Below are 23,410 nucleotides of genomic sequence, written 5' to 3' on the forward strand. Positions count from 1 at the left end.
AGCTGTTGGCTAACTATAACAACAAAAACCAATAGGTCAGGTCACCTGTTTGGCAGAAAAAATATTTTCATTTGGGTGAGAAAATTAACTTTATACACAATGATGCTTTGTAATGTACATAGACCATCTATGTACAAAGCACCCAGATGTTATGGGTGTCAATCAGCAGCATTGTATTTATCAGAATCCAAAGTAAAAAAAAAAAAATATACGCGAATCAGATGTGAGGAAGGTTGATTTTTTTATTTATTTTTTGTTGAGATGATCTACTCTGAGGCCAGCCTAGCTCAAGTACTTTGAGGATATTCATCCCTCTCTCCAGTAACCACCAAAGACTGCCACAGAGGAAAATGAGAAATGCTGTTTCATAATGAGAGCCCTAGGCAAAGACATACAGAGACATGTCTTTTTAAAAAAATCTGTCATTATATATTCTTCTACTAATACAGCAGTGGAAGAAGCATACTCAGAACCTGCACACTTTGAAGAGGTCCAGGCAGTTCTTTCATGTTTTGCAGAAAACTTGCATTGCTTTGTGATATTGGTTTAGGTGTACATCACAATGCTTTGCATTCAGAGATGCCATCATGTGAGCAGAAACTGTTACTGTAGATTTTGTTCATAAGAAACATTGATACTTAAATATTTATGGATTACTTTTCATAAATTACTAAACAAAGGATGTTGGATAGGATCGAGCTGTGTGATTACATTTTCATAGCAATTTTAACGAAACACAAAGCAAATGGGAAGTATTATAGTACAGAGTGCAGTACAAAAACTAGTTCAACTATTGTACTGTATGTGTTGAGTGAACACTGAATGGATGGTTCAATAACTGTCATGTTAAGGTTCATTTCCTGGATGATATTTGTCACCCACTTTGCACTATACTGATGCAACACAGGAGTTGTTTCAGTAATAGGTGTGCACATCCTAAACTGCAAAGTTTCAAGCTGTAGTTTGTTCTTGGTGCGATGAGCCATAGAAATAAGTTTTGGCCCATGTTAGCACGGCTTTGCATTAGGAAAGGGACTGAAAATTAGTTACTGTGTGTAATGAGGCCTGGTTATGCATTGTTTGTGTACTTTATTACTTTCATATAGTGATTTCTCAATATCAGCATGTGAATGTGCACTGATAAAAATAAAGTGCTAGCAAAGCCAGTATCACAATTTATGTAGTAATAAACCCACAGAAACCTATTGTGTAAGCATGCAGTTACCCTAATTCCTCTGGCACATCTTAGCATCTTTTGGCTCAGCGCTTTGGCGTTGAAGCCCACATATTTACAGTTTGCTTCTGTAAATAAATGTTACATTTATAATCGTGCATTGACCAGAGCCACAACTACAAATAAATGAATCTGCTGACTCTGGATCTGTAGGTAACTGCTATGAAGTTTGTCAAAAGGCTTTAGATAACTATAGGTCAGTATTGTGCTACTAGCTTGTTGCCCTGCCTTCAAGGGGTTAATATGTAAATGGTCTGCACTTATATAGCGTTTTTCACCTATTGGTATTCAAAGCCCTTTACACTGCTTCTCATTCACCCATCCACACTTACACTCACACACATCGATGGGGGAGCTGCTATGCAGCTGGCCAATGCTCACCGGAGCAACTAAGTTTGGGTTCAATGTCTTGCTCAAGGACATTGTGACATATGACCAGAGGAGCTGGGGAACGAACATGCAACTGGGGGGATTGGTTGACGACCGCTCCACCTCCTCCACCACAGTCTCTGTACAGTATTATTAATATTCTAAGAGGAGCATGGAGTAGCTCAGGTGTAAAATGAAGGTTGGGTTTGTTTGGCAGGATCAGTGAATGCCCTCAGATTTAAATGGCTATTTTCTTGTCACTCCGCTCTTGGCTTTACTACTCAGCATTATCAGCCAGGCAGATAGTCTGTTTTAGTACTGATAGCTGTCACTAGTGATTCTGTCCTACACATCCTCAGGACCTCACAGGCAGCTCTTGTTTTAAAGCTAATTAACAATTTAGACAGCACAACATTGTAAACTGATTATTGCACCCAAGTTGCGCGTTCATTGCGAAGATGAAGAAATGGAGTGATCCAAAAAAAAAAAGGAAAATCAATAGCCCACTCTCCCTCGAACATCTTAATGCCACTCTCGGTGGAAAGGCATGTGTGGAATTGATGGAGTCTCTGTCAGTTACTAGACATCAGAGGAGTTTTTAATTGGGGCCCCATCAGGGCTGGGAGGGACATAGGAGATGATGAGAGAGCTAGCGTGGCTGATGTTAGATGAGGTGGGTAGACCGCTTGTGAGATTGTATTGTCAACCACTTTTATCCTTCTCACACGCTAAGTCCAGGCATTATGGTGTTTTTATTTCCCCCAAAGCTGATAGTGATGATATATGTCATGGTATTTTTTTATTTTTTATTTTTTACCTCATAACAAGACACTGCAATTTCCTCCCCGTAATGAATAACCTGATATCCCTTTCATGTATAATTTGTTTTGAAGTAGTTGTGTGGAGAACTTTTAGTTTGGAACCATTGTATGAGGACATTTCGGTCATAAAAGGGCTGTTTGGAGGTTAATACTTTGTTTTATGGTTCAGGTTAGAATTAGTTTAGTGTAGAGGTTTGGGTCTGGCATTTAGTTGTGATGGTTATAGGTTTAGGTGTGTGTGTGTGTGTGTGTGTGTGTGTGTGTGTGTGTGTGTGTGTGTGTGTGTGTGTGTGTGCGCGTGTGTTGTTTGCTTCACTTCACAGCATCTACAGTGCAAGTTCAGGATTTTCTTTCGGGTGAAATGCTTGCGAGTCTGTTTTATGTACCATGAATCCCATGTTTTCACCATGTCCTTCCACGGCTTACTTGTCTTATCATTAGGACAGGGACTCTGGCAACAGTGTCGGCATGGTTTGTCGTTTTACACCAGTGCCACTGCTGCTTGTGTCGGTGCTGGAGCACATTCTCAAAAATCCCTCATAGTAGTTGGCAGGTTTCCTCATGGTTTGTCCTTTTCTTAGCACAGAAATGTGCATTTGTTGTAGTGTAAAAGGGAAATATATGCTCGCTGGTTAACGTGCAGTGAGCCGATGCTCGCGGTGCACTTTGACGTGACATTTAAAATCCATTCTGTACCACAACAAATAGTGTAGCTAAATCCCCATCAGGGCACATATCTCAACCGGTGTTTATTAAGTTTATTCTGGTGACACTGCCGACCTCTACCCCAGTCTTGTGTTTATATAATCCTGTGCAGAGCTATTGCATCCTCTCACTCCTCCACTTGTAATGTTGCCTCTGTCTTGCAAACACAACAGCCATGCAGTTGGCTCTGAACTGTATATTTACATAATTAGCCAGTCAACTGGGTATGGGATTACCTTAACTGTAAAGATGAGAAAAATGACTCAAACCATGCTCCTGGTATAAGACTGAAAATCATTTCTTGAATGTACCTGTGACTTATCTTCCCAATGCCTCCGTCCCAGATAAATCACTGTCATTGTGGGCTTGGTCATACACAAAACCCTGCTGGCAGTCACTGAGAGATGCTTTAATGATTTCTGTGTTACCTATTTGCTTACAGTATGTGACACAATGACATTAGGAAGGAATGTGGGAATTGTATTTTTTTACATCAGCTTTATGTAGTGTTAGCCATTAACAGATGTCCCCTAACATGGATTATTAGCAGCCAAACATTTCCCTGTCTGTAATGTTGCATAATGTACAATAATAACTAATATAAACATAATGTGTATGTTCTGAAACAAAGCTACAGTCTAGTATCTATGTTTAAACATTTTACATCTGTTTGTGCCCAAAGATGATCTCATAGAGAAGGAATAGTTCAACATATATACTGTATGTAACAAAATACTTACAGAATAAGACAAAAAACATTATGACATTGTCTCATTGTCTTGAGTCTATTTGTTTGGTTGATATTTTTCATAAAATTATAAACTAGCATTAGCAACAGACATAGCTGTTCACTGTGCATAACTTTGCTGGTTACAGTAGCTGTTTCTGTCTGTTGCTCAGAACTAAAGCCTGACAAATACTAGGTATTGATATGTCAGAGTTTAGCTAAATAAAAAATCAAACACTAAATCACTGGCAAAATCTCAGAACACACAACACGAATTTACAGTAATGATGTTTTAAGTTTCTCATCAATGCTCACAAATATCTGCCCCTGGCCGTCATAGGTCGGTATATTAGCAAGGCCAATTTATCCTGCTCTTTCTCTACAGTGACAGTTTTTCTCTACAGTTTTCGTCTCTGCCAGGTTTGAGAAAGGTTTAATTTTTGTCCAGTATCTTTTGCTGCCATCTTTATGTAAGTTATGCATACCTTTCTGTGACACGCCTCTGATGAACTGTTAGCCACAGTGTTGTTTTGTATGAGCAGGCTACGAAAATCCATATCCTGCATCGACCGGCCAATTGTAAATCAAGCTCAATCCGTCTTCATGTCTCCATGTAACCTTTCTTCCATGGTATGTGACCGTTGGGCGGTAGGGAAAAATCACCTGTGGATCAATCAGATTAAAGTCTGACTCATTTTAGGTGGGAGGTAACCTTACCACACCAACTCAACTCTAAATTCACACTGCTGCATTACAGGCAGAGTGTCTCTGGAATGTGAGTGAACCTTCCACTGCAGAAAGGTCAGTAGCAGTCTGACATGGCTGAGAGACAGCATCCTAGTTTAGAGTAGATTAATACAACAAAACATCATTGTGATTCCAATCAGGTCCAGCATTCACGCAGTTACCAGTTCAATACCTGCTTGGTTTTTTCTGCTACTCGGTTTGCTCTGTGATTGACCTGCCTCAAACCTTTAGTGATTCCCTAATTCTACCTTTGTCTCCTGCTCACCTTCCACCACACCAGATGGCTTTTATAGGTCTCATGCTGAGGAGAAAAAAGGGGGGCTTTTAGAAACTTTATTCCTATAAACGGAGAGCCATTACTCTGTTTTAGTGTGCACGTCTGCACATCATACACTTGTGTGTGCCCGAGCCCGTGGCAACAAGGGAAGGGCAATAATGTCAGATAAATTGTGTAAGTAAATGGGTGCTAGGTCCTCCTAGAGACGAGCGCATTGCCTCTCTGCATTCCAATAAGACAGTGAGGCATCATCTCGGTGAAAAGCAATTTATTGAAATGCAACAAGAGAAGTGAAAGCTCAAAGCAAAGATGCTGACAGGACAAAAAACTGTCACCATCCATCTCAGTTTGCCAGTTTTTTTTCTCTACAATTGAGCTTCTTGTCCTCTCCCAGAGAGGAGAGGTGTTCCCAGAAATGCTGCGAGAACAGCTGGTGTGTCTTTGCGCTCACTATTTGTCATGCTGGATGTCAATGCGTAGGGTTGAAAGACTTTGATGGACACCTTCAAGGTCCATAATGAGGGCTAGTAATTGAAACTAAAGCTGAAACAAATTCAAAGTCGTTCAGTATAATTGTAATATTCATGCTCTTGTTTTTCATTCTGGCTAATCCGTGTCCTCTGACACCAAGGCCATCTTCTTTCCATTAGCACTGTTGTTATTGTTTCTGCCTATCTCTTTATTGTGAGATCTACAATTGAAGTTTAAATCCCGACTCACTGTGGTAGTCTGCATCAATCACCTCACCGGCGTTGGGTGAATGTGACTTAACACGAGCTGGTGCTTTGTCTCACAGAGTTTTATGTTTCATTCCTTTTACTGTTCGTTCTCTGACTTACTGTATTGTCTGCATGAATGTCTTTATCTCTACCATGCGTCTCGTTGTTTGAGAGATGTATATCCCTATTTCCATTGCTGGGCCTGGCTGTTTCTCTCTGGTTTCTAGAGCAGTATAGGCCCTCAGGCCGGGTTGGGGCCCTTCTACTGTTTAACCCCCAGGCCACCCCCTGGTCCACTTTGCTCTTCTGTGATCAACACCCCTCCTCTACAGGTCCCCTTCTCTCTTCCTCTGTTTCACAGCCAGGCAGTATAAGGCCAGCTTGTTCATCCTGACAATGAAAGAAAAACCTAATTGACTTTTCCTCTCCTCTGCCTCATCCCTCCAGTCTACAATGAGCCTCGAGGCTCCTCTTAGCCTGAAGCCATCCTTCTGTCAAGGGACATTATTCTCCTTTGGTCACAGCTTAAGAGGGTAGGTTTCTTCTAGGCAGGTAAAACGGGGGTGACAGTTGGAGAGAAAGCAGCTTTGATCTCCACTGTCTTCATGTTGCAGAACCAAGATGACAGGCAAGGGAGTCTTACGAGCACTTTATTCCACCAAAGGTGCTGGAGAGAAAACACTCAGGCTTGTAAAAATGCCTGCAAATCTTGGCTCTCACATTCACTGAAGTCCAAACAATACCTAACCTGGCCCCTTGTGAGTCCCCTATAGTGTCTTCCAGAGACTCAGGGAACTTCATTTCTCACTGGTGATGTGCCCTGTGTTAGAGGCTCCATATGGAGGTGGTGTTTTATCTTACTCCTGCCTGCCCCCATTAAATATCTATTTTTACTTTAGCAGTCTGCTGTGGCCTCCTATGATACACAAAACACCTCTGGTGAAGCACCACCTTGTGTAAGACACAGCAGTGGGGGATACGCTCCAGGTGTGGTTTATATAACCTATATAAAATGTTGCAAACATTAATTTAGGTGTAGTACCTTTTCATTATATGTCATTTTGTAAAGAAATTTAATAGTGCTCAATAACGAAAAAGCTGCAATGGGTGGACACAATAACACATCACGGTATTATGTACAATATAATAAAAGATAATATCACAGCTCCATTTCATAGCTACTAAAACTGTCATAGCATTGACTCAATGCCTTACAGACACGGTGTCCATAAAATTCGAGCATTGTAGTGTTTTATATTGGACTTGCATTATATTGTGCAGATGCTCCTGTAATTGTGTTCACCTAGTGGATCTATCATGAGACAGATGTGATATCAACTGATGTGACTGTGACATTTTATAACTGAATTAGAACAATCTCAGGACCTAGCACAAGAAGCGAGCTCTTCTGCAAATCTCAAAATGAATGTTTACAATTTACTGGATGTCATTTAAGTCTGGTAGGAGGTTTTGGATTTATGATGTCACAATAAGGGCTTCTGAAAAAGTGCAAACCGAGTGCAGTTTTACTGACACACATAAAAACTGTACAGTCCAATAAAGACAAAATTCATAAATGCAGTATGCAGTTTAAATGTGCTGAAATGAGCAGAGTTTTACAATGACTCCAGGCTTTCATATGATATTAAATTATATGGGAAAAGAGATCTGCTATATATACATATAGTGTCCTTTTTATGTACACTGAGGTGGTACATATACCTCAGCCCCTGCCCATTATTTGTTTGCTTATCAACAACCTTTGAATGTGGAAAGATAAAAATACAGTATTACAGTACTGAACGATCAAACAAGCTTGTGTGCATATATGGTCAGCTTCATTATCTGCCTACTACAGGCACACTTTCCACATCAGAGTGTCCGTTGTGAAATGCCTGTTTTTGGTTTAACATTAATTTATTAATTTTTTTTTTTATTTAACAAACAAGTGCTGCTCTTGGTATAAAGAAAATGGCAGATGTGTATCTATACTTTGCTCTCTTTGCTAAAACTGTGAAGTCTGCAGACTCTGTGTAATGTGACAGTGCAGCCCAAAACACTCCATCCTCACCCTTGCACGGAGGGAATGGGGAAAAGGGGAAAGAGAGGGAAGGTAAACAGAGCCATTAGAGACAAATCTATTTCTGAAGAAAACAAAATCACATCATCAAACAAGAGAAAAAGAAAAATTTGATCCTGCAGCCCTCTGGGCCCCGGCGTAGCAATGATAGCCGACTATGGCATTTGTCTTTATCAGTCTGCCTTGAGGGAGGGAGCGCGTGGTGGGAAGGTGTGAGAGTAGAAAGAGAAAGACAATGGGGGGAAAAAAAAGTGCACCACGACTTTTTTACTCGTCACAAAAAAGCTAGACACATTTGTTACTTTTTGGACTTTGTGAGACATGAACAGCTTGTGTACGATTATTCCTCTTTCACATATGTATTGTGGTTTCACTGTTAATACAAAGTGGGTCTCAGATGGTCATTCTTTAAATATAGCAGAGTAAAGGGCTCGGTGGACAGCAAGCCACAGTATCATCAGTCATGCCTAGCCTGGGGAGACATACATAGCTTCATCAAAATGACAAGATTGACTTTCCAGATTTTATCCTTTCTCTGTGACATTTGGTTGTTTATCCTGCTTTGCAGTAGCAATGCCAGAGAGTCTGTATAGAGCCTGTGTATTAAGAGACTCTCTTGAAATAGAAATATATGTTTACACATACTATGGTGATCCTAGAGATTCTAATTAGATTATAATGATGACAGTAAATGTGGAACGATTAGCATATATTACTTGCCTTAGCAACAATTGTCCATCTATATATAATAAATCTTTACATTGTGTTAGTGGCATTTCACCAAGACACCAAGGATTAGTTTGCAACTAGAAAAAGTCTCCAGCCATGCTAACAGCTTTGTGGGGCTGCAGTTCGGCACAGCGGTGCCTTGAGCTAAAGGCTAATACCCCCACACAAACATGCTCACACAGGCAATGCCGTCATGCTGATGGTGCACAAGTAAGATTACCGTGTTCACCATTGGAATTTACCTCTTTAATATGCTAACATTTGTTAATTAGCACTACACACAAAGAACAGTTGAGGATTAATTTTGCAGGTATATGATATTTATTCTCTGGGAAACATGAGCTTCACAGTGGACACAGCACAGTCCCATTAGCGTGTCTAAAACAGCAGAATAAATACTGAACAGATTTTTTTTTTTGACTTTTTATGACCCTTTTCTGCAATCAGTGAGTACATCTTCTCTACGGCCCTCTGTGGCCTTTCATTTATTCTGTTTCTAGGACATTCCGGTACCTTTGTTTCTCAGCATCAGATAGACTGGATTTCCATCTGAGGATTGATCACCTCCAAAGGGATGCCTCTATTTGCCCTCTATCTTGGCTGGGCTGTGGTATACCCTGTCTTTATCACTGATGCCAAGTCCTTACAGATGCTACATAGTTTTCATTTTTCAGTTTTTTTTTTCATTTTTTTACTGTGTTCAGACTGGGCACTCTCTGAAGGAGGCCTGTTTCTGCTACAGCCAGGTTCACAGATATTTAGTGGCTCGGCTGTTTCATATTTGAAATATAGCACTAAATTGTAACACTTAGTAAACTTTCAGAGAGATAACAATATACCAGACATTAACAAGTTATAGATTTTTAAAGAAAATGCATCAGACATCTGAGCAGCAGAAGGCAGGGGGTGGGATAGTTAGCGCCAACATCCTCTTAAACCTGTGCCAATGCTGTTTGAGGGAAATGACAACACGGTCTTGTGTGCCTTGTAAGCCATCTGGACTCAGTTGAAAGACTCAAGTGTCTTAATTGGAGACTAGAAAAGAAGATATTACACAGTTCACTTAATGCAAAGGTTCATATTTATTTCTGTTTTCCCTACTGTCTCTGACGCAACCCTACTAAGGAGTGGCTGATAATTTCCATCGTCATCCGTGTTACCGTGTTGTGCTTTAGTAGTTCTGCGATGTGGATGACTAAGGATTTTCATGACAACAAACTCAAATGATGGTTATGTATACGGCGCTGACAGTTGTGCTCTTATTTTAGCTGTGCACACTAAATATTGAGGCTCTCCCTTTTCTACCCTCTCTCCCTTTACCCTTTGCTTCAGGTCAGAACATTGGCTTCCCCCCGGTGGCTCTGTGGGTAACCATTGGCCTGGCTGTGTGTCTGCTGGTGCTGCTCATTGCCCTGGCTGCTGTCTGCCGCAGGAAGATCAAGGAGAGCTGCGAGGAGGCCAGGAGAGAAGGTAGAGAGAATAGAAGAGCAGAGAAATGGCTCTGCACATTCAACACCAGGGTGTTTTGTGATGAGCAAAATTCTTTAGTGTTAACTCTTTTTAAAATTTGTGTTTAATTTTCACCATTAGATAAAAGCATGTGTCCCGGGCTGTCCCGCCTTTATTTGGGGCAATATGTAACTTAAATCCCAAAGCAGTGGCAACTTTGGAGCTAAATCTGCAAAAGAGGGAGTAATGGAATAATTTCCTAGTTTTCCTTGGACTGTGTAGGATTACTGCGTTCAAGTGCAGTACAAGGGCTTGTTGAATAATGGATGCTAACCTATCATGCTCTCAGGCCCTTTCAAACCTTCTCAGGGCTCTCATTATAATGCAGAATGACTCCTTAAACTCTTCACAAAGTGGGCAAGTATATGATATGCATAATTGCGATGTGTTGCCTAGATCATGTGGGAGGCACAATGAGAGTGAGGGAGAGATACACAGAAAGCAGTGATGAGATGTTAACTGCTCAAGGAACTTTGGGGATCCAGAGGGAGTTCTGCTTAATGCGTATTGCTAGGACCTCAGATGGTGGGACACATATCTTCGGCAGAGGGAAACATCATTGCTCCAGTCCAGTAATTAGCGTTGCGGAATAGCTGTGGATGGCCGCAAGTGCAAAGAGAAAAAGTTTTGAAATGAGATAGATAGTGCAAAGCCACCCGCTCTGCTGTAATGAGATCTGCTCAGAGTGGAGGAGACATTTAAATAAAGGTCAGCCAGTGTCTGCACCAGGGCCCAGAGGTTTAAAAATAAATATGGAAGTGACACAGACTCAGAGGAAAGAGTAAATAGCTCCATGGAACATATGAAATCAAATGAAATGGAAAGACAGAAATATAATGCAGTTCCTCCCACGGGCAAAGGGCTCCCAGGGTTGCAGGGTCTTTTCTGTAGTGGGCTGGATGAGGAGATCCATTTTTCGGCTGCGGCCTCAACACCGAAGGCAGGATTGATTATGTGGTTATCTAGTGTCCGGCTTATTGAAAAGTGAAGTCCTATTTTGTCCCCTGCCAGCTATGTTTCTGCAGTCTTTAGTGTTTTCTAAGCACGTAGCTGAAGAATAGGAACAATGACTTATTCACATATCATGCTCTGTTATACTCCTGATAGAATGATACTGTATGAATACAGATTTGGAGGGGCTTAAAATAGGATTGCTATGCACATACCCAGAGCTGTGTGCAACCTAATTGTAGTTGTCTTATCTTTTAATGTTGTTCCTGGGTATTGCCAGATTGAAGTTGACTCTCTTCATCCTGTCTGGGTAGCTAGGGTAGAAGGGTCAGTAAAAGTGGAGAAGTGAGTAAGTCATTTTTCTTGCCTGTCATAATGTATGTGCAAGACCTGAATGTGTATCCTAACAGAGCACAGCAGCTTGTGGTATTGCAGCTAGAAGCTAAAGCCCAATTCCAGTTCCAGTGTTGTGTCTACACCTGCACAACATTTTTTTTCATTGCTGTGTGTTTTTTATTTCATCCCGTCCTTCTGCCCTGACTCACATAACGACCGTGGCTATGTATCTAATATATGCTTTCATTAACCTATCCAGGGGTACTGTTGCATTTCTCCAAAGTTCATTTTACATTTAGGTAAGCGTATGATTTAATCAGACCTACTCTTGAGATCATGTGTAGGTGACATGGGATGGATCTCCCCAGTGTCACAGGGGACAGTCATAAGGGAGGCAGTGATTCCCCAAAGGGGTTTTTACCACAGTAGTGCACATGTCTTATAACATTTATTCCTCACATTGATCTCTTAGGATGGCAAGTGACACCGCTGTATTAACAGACACGCACATTTATTTTAGCAGAAAATATTCATAAAACCAACATTTATAGAATGCCTTATCCTTTAAAATTAGCCAAAGAAAACTGCTGACACTGTTTTGTTTTTCTTAATGAGCAAACTGGATTCATTTTTGAGTTCACATTTAAAAGAGGAGAAAATGAATTAAAATCTGTGCCACCCAAATGTTGCTGCCATTAAGCCTCGTGTTCTAATAGGCACAAAGATTTATAAAAGAAAAAGACTCCGTTGCTTCAAGGGTGCAAGAATTAATGAATTAGGCCCACAAAGCAGCGTATTTATAGCACTATAGGATTACTAAATGGAACCATTACCTTTCTCTTACTTTTGAATCATTCATGATGTCACAGCAGGGTTCTAAGAGGTTCAGCAACAGTGCTGTGCCACATTTGGGTAACAAAACAGAGGTAGAAGGGGAAGGTGCTGAGGAATACTAAGACTCTCCTTGCCTTTGGGAGAAACTTTTTTTCTTTGCCCCCTAGCTCTTGTCTTTTTACGGCTTTTGTGTTTTGGTTATAACTGTACTCCTCATTACTTCCTTAGATTTGGGATGAAGCCAATAGGGGAAGAGAACTGTAACACACCCAGTTTACAAGAGAAGCACTTCTTACTCTCTGCCCTGAGGATGCCCTCATCTTTATCCTCACTTGTGCTGCCTTTTTAAATGAACCTCACTCCCCCATCAAAACCCTGCTCCCTAAGGTATTTCCACTGCTGCCACAGTGGAGGGACTATTAGTTGATACAGTATGTCGATGTTAGAGATTTATGGATTTATGTAGCACTGAAAATGTGAAAATTTGAGGAATGGTGATTGTTTTTTTGGCAGACTCAAAGAAGCTGCCAACACGATATGTTCAAGGGACCAGTCTGATAATGAAAACAAATCCACCAAACTCTGTATATCTTGGTCTCAATAATGGTAATATGTTGTAATCGTGTGTGGGAAAATTCACTGCATAAAATATGGTGGTATGAAATCTGATTCTAAAATACATCACAACACAGAAGAGTAGAAATTCAAGAATTTTTATTTTTAATTTTTATTTTTTTGGTAGACCCACATCATATACAGACAGTTTGAATTGGGAAAACTCAGCACGTTCTACTGCTGTAATAATAAGGATTTTTGCTTGATTTCCCTAGAGTATTATAGTCTCTGCTGTCAAAGTCAAAGACAATCAGAAAGAATATAAATAGCCGAATTGTGTTGCCTTGATATTAATTTTGTTCATGTATTAGTTAAGTATCATCTATCAGACTCTAAATATTGCATCCAGCTTCAGTAGCAATTATCACACACTCTGTTCCAGGCTTATTTAGTCTTTTTCATGTGTTTGTGTGTTTTTGTGTGTGTGTGCATTCACATGCGTGCCATGCATGTATGGAAGTGTGACAGCCATCACTGGATTGCCTCTCTAACTAAGTTGACAGTGGGTTTTCAGAGAGCCAGCAGCTAAAGCCCAATGTGATTACTGTCTTTGTGAAAGTGCGGGATAGGAGGTTAAGGGAGGGGTATGGCTCTGTGTGTTTGTCTGTGTATGACGTCGTGAGGGTACCATTGTGCAGAGCCTCATCGTCATATAGGCTCTCTTATCACAGCTTGTCCTCTGAGCTGGGAAGGATCAGCTCACCATGGGCCTGTGATGAAGTGACTACATTGTGCTCCTGTCTTTGCCCTGTAGCTCCCACTGATAATGGCTTCTCTGTCTTTCCACAGCTGAAGAGGCCAAGGAACTGGAAGAAGGGGAGTCAAAGACAGGTCAGCCAATCCACACCTCACACAGTCTCTGTGTGCATCAAGGTCTTGGTGTATGTTTTGAATAGAACTGCTGTGCAGGTGCATGTGAGACATGCAAGTCATGAAACAGCAGAGACTGAAAATGCACTTGTTACATCATTAGCTATGTTTAATCCTTTGCATTTAGCAGCGTGTGACAACTGTTTGTACTGTATATGCACACTACAAAAACAAATATCACCCACTGATTACGCTGCCTTTTTTTAAAGAAATCCAGGTGGCAGGATGTTAGGGACCCAACAGAACAAGGAACAGAATGCGAAGTGTGTTTAGTGGATTATGAATGAAATCTAATGAAGCATGAGTTCATGTGAGAAGGGAGACTAGCTCTAGGCACAAAGTCCATTAAACACAGCAGCCCAGTGGCATAACTCTTATGTCTGTGTGTATGTCTAAGTGTTTGAGGCGGAGAGGAGACACACACACACTAATTTAGTGATGCCAACAAGCTGTTTTACATTATACATTCCCCCTAAGCTACAACCATAACACTAAAACCGGTGTATCTATAAATTTATTAGTAATAGTAATTCCACAAGTTTCCAATTCCGCAAAATGCCAGCGATAGTGTTGCCGTGCGACGCACTCAAAAGATTCTGTTTCTGAAGCTGAACTGATGCTAAAATGCGTTACTCCAATTGTCATAACCCTGAATTATTGCTTTTGAGTTGTTGTGTTGAGTAATCCAACAACATTATCAAACATAGTCTGTGACATTAACAAAAGTCCGAAGCGGAGCATTTGAAAAGAAAAAATGCCTCTGTAAGTCTTTACTTACGCAGAGTAGTGCTTTAACGCTGTGTCTACACTGATCCTGATTGATCAGAAGATCGAACCTCTACACCAGTGCTGTCTGTGTCACCGGAGGCTTTGACCTCTCCTCTCTAGCTTAGGATGGGGTATGGAGCATGAAGCAATTAAAAAAATATGTAAAGAATATTGCATAGTGTGGCTTTAGGTTTACATGATGTTATAGCTGTTCCCAGTCTTTGTGTCTAGCCAAGCTGCTGGCTGTACATTATTTACTGTAATGTACTTCTCCTCTACCAGTTAACTTTGTAATTGTAATGACCTAGGTTTTGTTCAGTACTTGTCGTTTAAAGTGCCAGTGTGTCAAGGCAGAAAACATCTGTGTGTGCTTCCTTTGTCTGCGATGACATCAATTTTTCTTCATATGAACATAACCTTATGCAGGAGGTCCAGATTTTATTTTGTCTTTATCAAGTGTCTTCAGCCTGCCCCCCTCTCAGTGACCACCCCTCACAGTCCAAAGCAGTTCTTTCTTAAGAGTTATTCATTTGACTCCTTCTATAGTCTGGTTGAATTATTCAGTCTTTTTTTATGAGCAGCGAAGTTAACACCATGTGATTTTAATAAGCTGAGAGGTGAAGGAGAGTCTCCAAGTGAAGGGGAGCTGTTACTTCCACAGTCTGATGCCTCTCTTATGAATGTTTCTAAAAGATCTGTGCAGCCAGGAGCAGGCGATGCCCTTCCACCCCTGTGAGACTTAATAGATCAGATTTAGCTAAAAGAGCTTGGCAAAGGAGAATCGAGCTGGGAAACTGTACCCCAGTGTCAGGACGGTAAGTTGCCGCCATCCTATGCTGTCGCTCCCTCTCGTCATCGTCCATGCACCTGGTTGATCCAGGTGGACGTAGTAGGCGGTGAGCTGGCGAAGTCAAGCTAATGGCTCTGCCTTCTGAGATAATTCAGTAAACACTCCAGACAGGCAGCTTTGTTTTGCCATCTGGCTCCAATTGTGCTGACAAAGGCAGAGGTTCCTGCATGAGACAAAAGAGCTGAAATGAGCCGCACTTTAATAAACCCAGGATGATGGGGAGCCACGTTTGTGTGTTATCTTAATGAGCTGTCCAAAGGAGAGTGCGCCTCCCCTTTCAAAGCCAGCCTGATTGGAACAATAACCAGTGATAACTGGGGACCTAGGCTCATTCATTTGCAATAGGGTAGAATCCTTTTGTTGCTTTTACAGCAGAGGCGAATAATGTTTAACAAACAGTGGAGCTCAAATTCTGGGTTTATTTGCAGGGAACTACAGCCAACAGCAACCCCTTCATACACAGAAACACACTCACAGGTCTACACCACACAGAGAACGGTGCTGTTATACGTATGTGCATCCACACACAGAGATTTGAAGTGTGTTCAGTTCTTGGAGCCTTCACCTCTTCTCTGAAATGTTTTCAGTAATCTGAGCATGATGTGTTGTTTAGGGGGGGGCTGCAGTCACGCAAGTGCAGCTCCTCCTGTCAATAGGCTGCTGTTTGTGTGCACTAGCCCCTGTCTTCCTGAATCCTGGACTTCAAGGAGTCAAACCTTAGCAAGGCCCTGAATGGCAGTGTTAGCCAGTGACCCAGTTCTTTCATAGAGAGAGAATTGTCAGGAAGAACAATTTTACGAACCCTCACAAAAGTCAGATCCATTTTAAAAAAGGGGGTTTATTACCCTTCTTAATGGGGCAATGTCCAGTGAAGGTTGAAGGTTAGAGAACATCAGGACGATTAAAGCCTCAGCCTTCACTGTCAAAGTCCCTGTAGCTCATCACTCTAAGTGTTGGGATTTTAAGATGTTAGTTGGATAAGGCTGTGTGAAGGTGAATCTTAACAAATAGAAACAAATCAAGGTTTGTTACAATCAATGTTATGTAGTCGGTTTTAATTATATCCCCTCTGTCTTACAGAGTTATTGACATAGAAACAAATAAAAAAAATACAATGTGTTAAGGTACAGAGAACATAATAATTACCTTGTTTCTCTCATGGAAATCAAATTGTGGCATTTTGAGTAAATGAATGAAGTTGTTTCAAGATTGCAGTAGGATCACTGCCTCAGGGAATATAATCCATTATACGATTTAGTATAGTCAGTTTGACCATAGATATAGCTTGATATAGTTTGTCACTTTAACCAGTGAACTGAATAGCTAGACATGAAATGCTTGTAGGTAATTACTACTTCAACAAATAGAAAGGAAATTGACTTCTGAAACTATGCTGGTGTTTGGTCACAACTGGAACAGCACGCTTGTGATAACCATGACCTCTACGACTAAGGTTCCTCACAAACCTAAAATCTCGCTGTTTCCCCAGATTTCACTCTTGCTGACTTTTAAGGCGCCCTCTGTGTTTTTGACCAATCAAGGGAAGGATCAATGTGTTTTTTTACTCCAGGTTTGTCCCAGTTTTGTTTGTGGACAGTTTTCTTGCTATTTGTTTCATGCCAAAGGCGATGAAAAAGGACATTGCAAGCAGGCAAAAATGGATGTAGAAAATTCAAGATCTAAAATATATCTTTAATTTCTACCTTCCAAATGACAAAGAAAGGAAAGAAAACACACCTGGAATTTGTGTTACACCTTAAGGATGTAAGGTAGAACTTTTGAACTCCACAGGGCAGCCTTTAAGAAAAACTTTGTTGTTCTCACTTACCTTGGTGGCATACATTTACTAGATCCCACTCTAAGCCACCAACTATATTCCTAAAGTGAAAAAACTTGGACTTTGATTCTTGAAAATCATGGCATTACCAGACCAATGCTTATTAAAAAGTTGCATAAAGTATTTCTATAACATAACCCAGTTTGACAGACCTGCAAGTCACTAATGTACCATTCCACATTGCTACAGTTCGAATCGAGAGGGCCGTGGAAAGCAGCCCCAGGCAGCTCTGCTTGACATGCCCTCCCTTTTCATTGGCAGCACATACTCAGCCACTGGGCTCTCCCAGCGGTCACACATTACTGGCTAAAGATATGTAAATAGAACATTCATGTTGCCTTCATTATGAGATGTGGGTCACTGGATAACTTCAAGAGCGCTAATTAAAAAAGCTCCCTGCACACCATGGCTTAGTAGTTGCACACATATTATTCAAGTGCTGCACTCATGTTCCTTGCTGGTTCAGCAGCATAGAGTAAGCTACATGTTTACTACTGTGTTTTCTCCAAGGACAAACTCACAGAGATGCGGTTTTGATGCTGGAGTAGTAACCAGTGATAATATTGGGAATTATAAACTACCATATGGATCTTATAGTTATCATGCAGTAGCAAATCCTCTATTTATGTACTGGTTTTGCTTATTAATTTTTAGATGTTTCATAGCTTTAACATGAAGGTATTTCACTGCATGCTACTAAAGATGATGATGCTTTTCCCTTGTCTTGAGTTTGAGAGAAACTCATAAAGGACGTGCTGCACACTGAGCTACGTCTGGCAACCTCTTTAAGGTTATCTGTTGGTCTGCGAGGAAAAGGCCAACCGATCATTGTCAGATGAGATACAAGAAAATAGCAGCTCCTAAATCATTTGAAATAATGAGTGCTGTCACAGCTAATAAAAGCAGTCAAACTTCTCACTGCTGTGCAGCACAACAGGCCAGTCCCACTGCTAGCTGGTTTGGATATTAGACAAAACCAATGTAAAGAGTGCTTGTGCGAGAAGACTTGTGTGGTACTTGTGTGGTACTTTGGGAGCGAATTTTTTATTTTTTTATTTTTTTAAGAATGAATCCCACTGCACAGATGCCATTTAAATCCTTCTGCCAACCACATCCCCCCATTCCCCCTTCTGTCATGTAATCTACGCTTCTCTGACAGCACAGCCAAGGCCCGGTGGGAGAGTGCCTATCCATCTCACTACCCCTATCTGCCTCCCCTGTTTGGTCCCACATGAGCACTCAGCTGCTGTGACTAATTTAATAAAGCGCTGTGCCCTCTGCTTCCTGTTAGCCATTGTGAAGTAGATCCACAGAGATGGAGCAAAGGAGGTGGACGGGGGCTAAAGGAGGAGGGGACACGATAACAACCTTAAACCTACTGTGATAATTCTTTGGTCCATTAGACTGTCAGGCATGAATTAGTTGCACTGGTGCTTATGCTTCAACACATTTACATTTGTTAAAATGTTGCAGATCTTTGATTAAAGCAAAATTTCATGTTTGTCTTCCTTTCTCCAGCCATGACACCACTGAAAAGCTAAGGCCAACACAGCAAAGGTGAGTGCAATTTCAATATTTACAGTATATGTATGCTTTCAGTCCAGCTGTTTCTTTATGTGTTGCTCAGGTCACGTTGACACTTTTTTTTCTCTCCTTATCACAATTGCCTGGTGTTCTCAGCAGTAATGCTCTGGAGGACATAGTGTCTCTGGAGGCTATGGGTAAGTGCTGCTGTAATGAGGCTAGACTGCATTAATTCGGCAGAGAGTTGGGAATATGAGAAGTCGTGACATTTGGATTTCAGGAATCACAGGGTCACTGAATAATATGACAAATTAGTTTTATTTTGTTTCGCGTGCAAACATACATTTCCTAGTCTGTTCAACGCCATGGTAAAAGCATGATTAATGGTAAAGATTTATGGTGTGAGCTGTACGTTCTTTTTATTTTGTCTCTATGAAAATATGCATATTCAGTGACATGATGCCTTCAATCTGTCAGCTTCAGCTTGTGAGGAGCTGCAGCAGACCACTGTGGTCTTTACAACAAGCCTTACATAAGGTTAATAGGACCATTCTTCTACATTTCAGCAACATTTACTGCTTTTTCTGTGGGCCATCTTGAACAAGATGTGTATTTATAAGCTAAACTAAACGAGCAAAAAAGGACATTCTCTGCATTTTATTTAGTTTTAATTAACAACACATGCACTACCCAGTGTTCACTGTCAATTTTGCAATCAGAAATCCTATGCTCACCATCTTCCTGACTAGCTACCAAGAACAGTGACAGTTCACACAATGCAAGTTCTTCCTTAATCTTTCATCAATACAACAAAGTAGTTTGAGTGCTAATCAATGACAGCCAGGTGGAATTGGCAAACTTTCTAGTACAAGTCAGGGCAAAGGAAATACAGATGTTTGTAGTCAACACAAGAAAATAGATTATATTTACGATAAATGAATATTAAAAAATTATAATAATATAGTGAAGCACCAAGAATGCCCACCATAGTTTTTTATATAACATATGGATAGAAATAATATTATAAGTATTTTGCATGATATGTATTGTAGAGCAACTTCACCAGTGAATGGAGGTCATAAGCAGACATTCAGCACCATGGACAGTTACGTCTAGCAGCTACAGTTGAGCTGTTAAAGTTGAATACTGCTAGTGTAATGAGTATGTTTGATCCCATCTGTGATCCACTCTGGATTTGTGAATGACTGATGAACAACCTGACAGAATGGAGAGGAAGGCTCAAACTGAGAGGAGCCTCAACATAAATGGACTCATCAGAGAAATGGCACCAAAGGTGGAGGGATGCCATTCTCGGTATTTGATGGGCACATTGTCAAAATGCCCTGTCATAGATGCTTCTATGCCTTCTTCTCACTCCTGATTTCATGCATTTTGGTACATTGTGGATTTCCTTACCCTCGAGTTGACCCTGGCAAGTTTAGACTTGTCGGTCCTCGCTCTTTTAGATTTGCCTTCATGTTTCCCAGACTAACAGACATCTAGGTGGAGAGTAGTGTTTGAAGACCAGGATATTTATACTGAGTGTTAGCCCTCAGTTTAGAGTATGTCACCCACCTCATGCAGGTGTTATTCTTGTGTTAAATCTTTTCAGGTTTTCAGTCATGAGCTAGTTAAGAAACACTCTTCTGATGTTGAGTTATTTCTCCGAGTAAAGGTAAAGATGTTATTTTATTTTATTTTGTATTTATTTTTTTGTTTTGTTGTGGTATCACATTTATATCGTCAAACTTAAAACTGAGCATATGGCTGTAATGGCTGTTTTTAGTTTTTCGTGAACCCAAACCAGTAGCAGTAATACAGTGGCAGGCAGGTAGACATTTCTCACAGTGATGGGCGCCAGGGTGTTAGCAGTGTTGGACCCTGTGGCCCCTGGGAGGCCCCTGTTCACTCAACCATAGCCATCCTGTGTCAGGCTCCATCTCTCACTGGACAAAACAAACAGAACTCAATCAGCCAGGAAAGTTCAAAACCTTGGAGCTATTTTGGGAAAGCTACTGTACAGTACAGTAATCAACAATGGACAGGAGCTGTTAGGGCAGAGGATATTTTTGTGTTCAAAGAAGAAAAATATCATTCCCTTGTTGTTGTGACATACATCTTTTGATATTGGATGTTGATATTTTGGAGACATTTTAGAGGCACTCCATCAGTTTTGATTTGACAGGCATTGATTTTTGTTTTTGTTTTTTTATTTTTTTGTCACTTTGGTACTAGAGTGATAATAGGAGGGTGTAGCAGATCTGTTTTTTGTCAGAAAAAAGACAAAGTTTGATTAATGTACCTATTTATTTGTAAATATTTCTTCCTGTTCAAAATCAGAATTCCAAATCATTCAGCTATTAAGAGTAACTTGTACAAAAAGTCCAAATTGTCTTTCAGACTTGCTGCAATGAAGGAACTGAACAGATTTGACATACTCTGGTGCCCTAGGAGTCCCACTCGCTTTACTGCTATCATATGGGATCAGTAGATCCACAACATAACATTCGTTCACTGTGCCTCTAAGTCTCACTTAAATAACCAGCAGGTTGGTGTCAGTTTGTGTGAATTCTTTTTGTGACAGGGTTGAACAGTTAAAGCTTGTATTATTATACCCTGATTGGTTATTGCCATAAAGCCAAAGCATGCAGAGTGAGTGGAAAATGATGGAAGGTGCAGAAAGTAATTTCCTGTAACTAGCCAAAATAAAGTCTGGCCAGTAGGAGTAAAAGAGACAACATTTGTCATTACTGTAGTATCCATTGACCTTCACAGAGACTGTTATTGCTAGGTAATATCCTACAGGCCCCTAGACCTCTCTGCCACTGAATCATCCTGGATCAATTATTCTAATATTTGTGTGGCAGTTTCACTATCGACTAATACATTTATGCAGAGTGCAGCATATCTTATTTAATAAAGGAAGGCTCTGCATTTAATTAACTTGTTTTAGAGTCAGGGGGCACTCTGTTTTCATAAACCTTGGCTGTATCAATAAGTTTTCATTCCTGACTTATGTTTTGCCACTCAACTTTTATTTGTTGTATTTCTTGCAGCCAAGCACAGATAACATAGTAAATGTCTATCTACAGTACACTCAGTATAGTGGTAGTGTAAATAATACACACTGCTTATGAAGGAAATTTTATGGTTCTGGAAACTTGGTGTGGTAGAAATGTTCAGTTCAATGTGAATTCTACATTTAAGGGCAAATATATTTCCTTAAGGTCTCTGTTTATACTGTTGTCCTTCCCCAACTTTCTGTAAACACATTTAAAAGAACAGTTCTGGGTTTTATATACATAGTATACAGCATATTTATACTCGTGGCTCTTATTGTAGGAAGGGGTAGGGAAATGGTTGGCTGCAGTAATCCTTTGTTGTATTTTTACTGACCCAACAGAGTTGAGTTCTTATGGATCAAAACCCCTTCAATAATCCAAATTCTGACGTGATGCTTTAGAAAACTGTTATCAGCAGTATACTCTGACGTAAAAACGAATACCTTTTGAAGTAGAAGTGACATTGTCTAAAGAAACCTTTCTACTTCATAGGTGAAACTCGGCACTGGATTGCAAGACCTGCGTTGCGAATTTATAATACTTAGAAACAAATCTTTTATGCTTCTTAGTATATGTAAAGGGCCAATAAGGAATAGTATTGTGCAGAGCCTTGGCCCACATGAAAATAGAATAAATATTCAAAGGCAGACATAAAGGGAATAAAGAAAACTCAGTGAAATGCAGCAGATATTTCCGGTCATCTACCTGAAGACTTTCAATGAATTCCAAGGAGAGCATAGATTACATTTTTTAAAGATAGCCCCTATAGGTGCAATTACTGCTGCATAATGGCACTTTCTCTGTTCCTTCAGCAGCAGTTGTGAAATATTGATTTCATTTGCCCTTATATATTCACTGGACTGTCAAGCTAAGAATATATCTCGTTGTTATACTTTTTGCAGTAATAACTCAGGGTTTACTCTTTTATGGTTTTTTAAGTATTGACTGTGTATAGGGAGTCCTTTGTCAAAGGATGGGGAAGACATAAAAGGGGGTAAAATAGAGCAGGAGCTAGAAGGAGAAAGTTAGTCTAAGTGTGTTTTAAAAGACTGCAGCAAGGTGTTGGAGATGTGATGTGAGCTGTCTGATGATGTGTTATTTTAGTTGGTGGGAACAGGACTGAAGGACTAAGAGAAACAAAGGGGAGCTCCTGCAGCTCCTCTGCTACATGTGGCAAGTGAGGCCCGGCAGATGTTGATGATGTCAGACAGGACACTTACGATGCACTCTCTCCAGGGAGGTGTGGGGTGTCTTGAAGTGGAGTTTGACTCACTATCCCAGTATCTCTCATCTCTGCATTATTTATACTTTTGTCTCAGCCATTTATCAGCATTTTTATACCTCACAGCCTCATTCTACAGTACATCTCCTGTGATGGAATAGGTTGCAGCAGTGATAGCCTCTGAGGGGAGCCAATAACTGAATATAGTAGCTCTTATTGATATCAGAAAGCTGTGGAATGGACAAGTGTGCTGCGTAGCAGTCTCTGCATACTGTTGAAAACCTTGGCAAACATCCATCTACTTCAAAAAAAGTGCAATGAAAAATATCATAAAATGGGAAAAATGCTGTGGTGGCTGCACTTTCCTACCTTGATATTAATTTTTAGGACACGAAACTGGTAATATTTGAGCTGTGTTGGAGCTGTACGGAGACTGAATCACTGATCAATGACAGCTAATGAACACAGCAGGAGTTGAGCTCTGTTTGCCTCTCGACAGAGAGATGCCTTCTTCTTAGAGGTCTTTTCTCCTGTTTTTGCCAGAAAAACACAGGAGCCTTCATTGAAACCAACTGCCTCTGGGCTCAATTAACTACCATAGATTACTCATAATGCAGATAAGAG

The 23,410-nt window shown here is 40.5% G+C and overlaps 1 protein-coding gene across 5 annotated transcripts in view; it reads left to right on the top strand.

The window, feature by feature from the left end:
- Positions 1-23,410, top strand: part of cd276 (CD276 molecule) — a 61,687-nt gene that overhangs the window by 32,078 nt on the left and 6,199 nt on the right. For 2 of the 5 annotated variants that reach the window (XM_067495297.1, XM_067495299.1), the window contains 3 exons: positions 9,741-9,878; positions 13,443-13,484; positions 18,497-18,535. In XM_067495297.1, the coding sequence (XP_067351398.1) occupies positions 9,741-9,878; positions 13,443-13,484; positions 18,497-18,519 (203 nt within the window). In that variant the 3' untranslated portion in view covers positions 18,520-18,535. Of the gene's footprint in view, positions 1-9,740; positions 9,879-13,442; positions 13,485-18,496; positions 18,536-18,658; positions 18,700-23,410 lie in introns of all 5 variants that reach the window. The other 3 variants (XR_010912908.1, XR_010912914.1, XM_067495300.1) reach the window with 3 other exon arrangements.

Source organism: Channa argus, chromosome 2 (genome assembly GCF_033026475.1).
Source record: "Channa argus isolate prfri chromosome 2, Channa argus male v1.0, whole genome shotgun sequence".
Lineage (NCBI taxonomy): Eukaryota > Metazoa > Chordata > Actinopteri > Anabantiformes > Channidae > Channa > Channa argus.